Raw genomic sequence first — 6,000 nt, 5'->3', positions numbered from 1 at the left:
GGATTTCATCCTTCACAGCAACCCGGTGTAGTAGGCTAGCTTGAGAGACTGTGAGTGGCCCAAGGTCACCCAATGAGCTTCATGGCAGAGTGAGGATTTGAATCCTGGTCTCCCAGCTTCCGGTCTGATGCTCTAACCACTACACCACACTGGCTCTGGGTATTGGTTTGTCCCTGTGTAAATCTTTAGGCTGTGAGTCTCTGATGGGTCAAAACAAGGTCCAGTTGTATTGCAGAGCTTAGCTGTAGAGAATGGCAGATGTGGTATGTTTGGGGTGGAAACTGGAAGCCTGTTGGTAAATATAGTGATCAGTAGGCTGCCAATATAACAGGGTGCTTATATGTACATTATGTAGTAGCACATCAGTGTCTATAAAATGCACGTCCCGTGTGAAATGGTCTAGGCTCAGGTTGATGGTGGTGGAAACTTGTTGAAGCCTCCGTGGAACTTTTCCAGTGCCATTCCTATCTGTGGGTCTAGATGAGTGCATCCCAAACTCCCCCTCCCCAGACCACTTGGAAGATTGCGGAGGGTCTCGGCGGACCACTGAATGATTTTTCTGCCTGTTGTAGCAATTAAAATTCCACAGAATTCAAACTGTAATGCAACAAAATGCAACGCTAAGAAATAAAAGCAATAAAAATACAATTAAAAATCAATATTAATATTAAATGCAACGGAAGGGCCATCTCTCAGACTCATCAGGGGCCAACTGGGACCACCGCTCTCCACAGACTACTTTGGGAACCCCTGGTCTAGATGTTCAAAATGTCATCAGTGTTTCTCAGGTCAAGAAGAGAATGTCCTCCAGAATTCTATGTAGGATGGACAGGCCAGTTCCTTTCCAACCTGTTGCCCTCTAGCCGTCATGTAGTGGCAAATTCAGCAGTGCAGGGTCCCTTCATTATAGTCACAGCCACATCCCTCTCTCTCTTTTTTGCTGTTGGGTTGAGAATGAGATCCTTGTTAATGCCTTCTCTCAAAAAAAGAGATGTCCCTAAGAGCCAATCAGCATGAAAAAGATGAGTGTTAGCTACTGAAAAGAGTCTTCTCAGTGGCTGACTCGCCTCCTTTCACTCAGGAAGCATGTTAGAGGACTCTTCTCAGTGGCTAGCACACTCCATGTTCGTGCTCATTGGCTCATAGGATTCTAGAGACATAGGGACACTGCTGGGATCATGCTCCCAAGAAAGTAAAGGGTCTAAGACACCCTGAGACCCTGGATGACTACACCCCTGCCCCCCCAGATAAAAACTTAAGAGCCCTGCTGGATCAGTCCAAAGGCCTATCTAGTCCAGCATCCTGTTTACATAGTGGCCAGCAAGCAGGCCCTGAGTACAACAGCACTCTCCCCACCTGCGATTCCCAGCAACTGGTACTTTGGAGTCCCAACTCCCATCAGCCCCAGCCAGAATGGCCAATGGTCAAAGTTGATGCGAACTCTAGACCAAAACATCTGGATAAGTGGGGGTTGGTGTCTGCATGTCAGTGGGGCAGTGGAATCTGCTCCGGGTTTTAGTCTGAACATTCAAGTAGTTTTCCAAGGTGCTTCAGCCTTTAGTGCAAATCTTGAAAGTTCGAACTAAAACCTGGAGCGGATTCTGCTGCCCCACTGACATGCAGACACCAGCCCCCACTGATCTGGGGGGTACCCTCTGCAAAAGAATAAAGAGACACAAAGATGACCTCAGAAATGGCAATATTCCGAAACCAGGGGGGCACACTTAGATCTACAAGGCCCCTCTGACACTGATCTTAAGGTGGCCGCATGCGAACAACGCCATTTCACACAGAAGCTCCAGGGTGAAACAGCTGACTTATAATTAATCGGGAAGTTCAGCTTGATTCGGTTGGGTCCAAACACAAACAACGGTTTGCAGATGCGAATTAAGAAGTCAAATGCAATTCATTTGGGTCTGAACAGAGAGAATGGTTTGCAATGAACTCAGCACCCTGCTGTTGTAAAGGGTCCCTGTGCTTATCCAGCATATAGTCTAGCTCTAATATGAATTGTCGCTATCTGCGTTTCCTGCATTTGGTTTCCCTCTGATCCCAATTGCTTACAAGTCCCCTTATCACTGTGTGTGCACGCGTATATATGTCTGTCTGTGTGTATACAGGCAAGTGTAACTGAGAATTACGCTTCATGTACGTGATGAGGTGGACATTAGTTCAGGAAAACTTGTGCCAATAAAAATGTGTTAACCTTTAACATGCCACAATAATCTTGTTTTGTTTGCTGCAAAACAGTCGGCAAATGGAATCATCCTTTTGGGCAGCTGATTCAGCACAGCAATTCTTATTTTCTGGTCAAGGCTGCAATCCTAACCCCAATTAATTTGGGAGTAGGACTGTGCAAATCTGTCCATTTCAGTTTCTCTCTGTCATGTTTCCATTCAGTTTTCCACATCAGTTTGTGATTTTGTTTTAAGAGTCCTCATGAAAATTCATCATCATCCGATTGTGGATGTCTACTAAGGTACACATTTGTGTACACCACCTTCACCTACACAGTTTTGCACAGCAATTTCCCCCGTCATCTAATGCACTTCTTTCACTAACATACGCATTCTCCTGCACCCTTGACTTTAGCATGTCCATTTGTGGATTCATCACTTGCCTGGAGAACTGCTTTGCGAAATTTGAAGATGAGCGAATTCCGACGGGTGACCATGTTTCTGTCCATGCTTTGTTACGGGAGGTGCAAATTAGGTAGGTTCGCCTCTAAATGCGGACTGAATCAAATTTCTTCCCCTATCCCTATCTGGGATGAAGCCCCATTGAATCCAATGGATCTTACTTCTGAGTAGACACAGTTAGGCTTCTCCAACCCAAGTCTATCGGCGATCCTTAGTGCGCCGTTGTTATGTGCCTTCAAGTCAATTACAACATATGGAGACCCTATGAATCAGCGACCTCTAATGTAAAAGGTACTGCCTTCAAGTCGATTCCAACTTATGGCAACCCTATGAATAGGGTTTTCATGAGGCTGAGAGGCAGTGACCGGCCCAAGGTCACCCAGTGAGTTTCATGGCTGTGTGGGGATTCGAACCCTGGTCTGCCAGGTCGTAATCCAACACCTTAACCGCTACACCACACTGGTTCTCTCTTCCTCCAATAGCATCTGTTATAAAGCACCCTGTTCAGATCCTGTAAGTTCAGGTCTGTGGTTTCCTTTATGAAATCAATCCATCTCTTGTTTGGTCTTCCTCTTTTTCGACTCCCTTCTGTTTTTCCCACCCTTATTGTCTTTTCTAGTGAATCATATCTTCTCATTATGTGTCCAAAGTATGATAACCTCAGTTTTGTCATTTTAGCTTCTAGTGATAGTTCTGGTTTAATTTGTTCTAACACCCAATTATTTGTCTTTTTCATTGTCCATGGTTATGCGCAAAGCTGTCCTCTGACACATTTCAAATGAGTTGATTTTTCTCTGATCTGCTTTTTTCACTGTCCAACTTTCACATCCATACATAGAGATCAGGAATACCATTGTCTGAATGATCCTAGCTTTCGTGTTGAGTGATACATCTTTGCATTTGAGGACCTTTTCTTGTTCTCTCATAGCTGCCCTCCCCATTCCTAGCATTCTTCTGATTTCTTGACTATTGTCTTCATTTTAATTAGTGACTGTGCCGAGGTATTGATAATCCTTGACAAGTTCAATGTCCTCGTTGTCAACTTTAGTTACATAAATCTTCTGTTGTCATTCCTTTAGTCTTCTTGATGTTCAGCTGTAGTCCTGCTTTTATGCTTTCCTCTTTAACTTTCATCAGCATTCATTTCAAATCATTACCAGTTTCTGCTAAGAGTATGGTATCATCTGCACATCAAATTATTGATATTTCTCCCTCCAGTTTTCACATCTTCATCTTGGTCCAATCCTGCTTTCTGTATGAAATGTTCTACATATAGATATAAAATACACCCGTCTCACACCCTTTCGAGTGTGGAACTAATTGGTTTCTCCGTATTCTGTCCTTACAGTAGCCTCTTGTCCAGAGTACAGGTTGTGCATCAGGACAATCGGATGCTGTGGCACCCCCATTTCTTTTAAAGAATTGCATAGTTTTTCATGATCTACACACAATCAAAGGCTTTGCTGTAATCTGTAAAGCACAGGGTGATTTTCTTCTGAAATCCCTTGGTCCGTTCCCTTATCCAATGTATGCTTGCAATATGATCTTTGGTACTTCTTCCCTTTCTAAATCCAGCTTGGACATCTGGCATTTCTCAAGCCATATATGGTAAGAGCCTTTGTTGTAGAATGTTGAGCATTACTTTACTTGCATGGGATATTAAGTGCACCTTAGGAGATCGCAAACCTTACCTTGGAGTTTGCCCCACAGAGGTTAAAGGGTCTTCCAACTGAGGTTGCCTCCCCCACCCCAGCCTCAATCCTGCTTGACCAAGGAAGCTGCAGCTTCATACCCCTTTAAGGCGCCCTGTGTTCTGTTTGTTATCCTCCCTCCCACCTCCCATGCTGACGGGGCCTTCGCGCCTCCCATTGGCCGCTTCGCCGCCCAGCTGTTATCCGCGAGGGTTCCCTCCTCCTCCGAGCTGGGGGCGGAGGAGGGCCCCCCCTGGAACCTAACCCGCCGCCGCTTCCCATTGGCCCTTCTGAAAAAGGGGCTGCGGCGTCTTGCAGCCAACCGGCTGGGTGTTGCTAGGTGCCAGGGAAGGCCAATTGGCTGGCTCGGTGGCCATCAAAGGAGGTGGGCGGGTTTTCGTTGCCCTTTATAGAAGGGAGGGGGTTTCGCTGGTGGCGTGGGGGGAAGAAGGAGACGGGGCGCCTTCGGGCAAAGGGGAGGGAGTTGCAGAGCTGGAGGAGGCTGGATCTCTCCAGGGGGGCCCTGCTCCTTCTGCGCGCCGCTTGCGTCGGGGGAGGCTCCAGCGCTGGGCAGGTGCGGGTGAGTGTGCAGTGATCCTATGTTTCTAAAAATTGGGGGGTGGGCACCCTAGAGGAAGCAGATCGCGGAGTTGGACTTCCCCCCCCCAAAAAAACCCAGTCAGTTCAACTGATGCGCGCGCCAAAGAGTTGAAAGCGCACGGCTCGTATTGTGGTCCTTTCTCCCCCCCTCTTCTGGGTGGCACGCCAGAGGGGGTTATTTTTGGGAAAGGGGAGGGGGGCTTCTTTCTTGCCAGATCGGACTCTTCCTCCCTCCACCACCCCCGGAGATCGGGGCTGGATTGGTGCCCAGAGTCCAAAGCGCTTGGGGAAGCGGGGGATGGCGCGCTTCGAGAGCGCCGCAGGAGACGTGACGTCCCTGTCTGGAGCTTGTGTTCCAGACTCCTTGAGGAGCACCACTAATGCCCTGCATTTTTTAAAAATATATCTTCTCTCCCCCCTCTCTCTCCTCCCAGAACATCTATAAGGCTGCATGGATTCCTGGCCACTTTTCTTTTTCGACTTTTTAAATCGGGAAGCTTGTCGGACCGTCAGGGCACCCACTCACTGCCTTTGTGAGCAACTTCTCTCAGAAGTAAGCCCCGCCGACGTTGGCCCTGCGCAGAGTAGAGCCGTTGCAACGCACGGGGTATGACTGACCTGAGGTCCGTTGAGTCCGGTGCGGGTCTGCTCCCGGTAGAACTGAAGTTGCAACTACTAGCGAGTGGGGATCGTAGCCAATGTTTGGCTGACTCAGAGTAGACCCATTGAAAATAATAAGCATGAGTCACTTGGGGTCTGTTCATTTCAACGGGTCTAAAATTGAGCCTTATTGCTGAAGGAAACCCAGATCCTAGAAGCTGGTTGCTTCCTTTCTTTTCATTCTTTCGCCCCCCCCTTCCTCTTTTTCTCCTTCCAGGTCTTGAAATGGCTCATTTGCTGTTGGGTTTTATTTATTATTTTTTAAAAAGTTTCTCCACAGGTCATCTCAATGCAGAAGCCTGGTGGTGCGCTGCAGGGAGGGAGTTGCCTCTTCTGTTTTTATTCTGTTTTGTTTTAATTTCCTTGGCGATGCTTGATTTATTGATGGTGGTGTGTGATCAAAAGAGGGC

General features: G+C 47.3%; 1 protein-coding gene across 4 annotated transcripts in view; it reads left to right on the top strand.

Moving 5' to 3' along the window:
- The first annotated feature begins 4,779 nt into the window (after window positions 1-4,779).
- The window catches only part of YPEL2 (yippee like 2), a 45,329-nt gene continuing 44,108 nt past the window's right edge, over window positions 4,780-6,000 (top strand). Inside the window, exons 1-2 of one of the 4 annotated variants that reach the window (XM_061605015.1) lie at window positions 4,853-4,910; window positions 5,365-5,483. In XM_061605015.1, the coding sequence (XP_061460999.1) occupies window positions 5,382-5,483 (102 nt within the window). In that variant the 5' untranslated portion in view covers window positions 4,853-4,910; window positions 5,365-5,381. Of the gene's footprint in view, window positions 4,911-5,364; window positions 5,484-5,536; window positions 5,554-6,000 lie in introns of those variants that run through there. The other 3 variants (XM_061605019.1, XM_061605018.1, XM_061605016.1) reach the window with 3 other exon arrangements.

Source organism: Rhineura floridana, chromosome 21 (assembly GCF_030035675.1).
Source record: "Rhineura floridana isolate rRhiFlo1 chromosome 21, rRhiFlo1.hap2, whole genome shotgun sequence".
Lineage (NCBI taxonomy): Eukaryota > Metazoa > Chordata > Lepidosauria > Squamata > Rhineuridae > Rhineura > Rhineura floridana.
The sequence above is the reverse complement of the archived record's forward strand: the minus strand, read 5'-3'. Positions and strand labels throughout refer to the sequence as shown.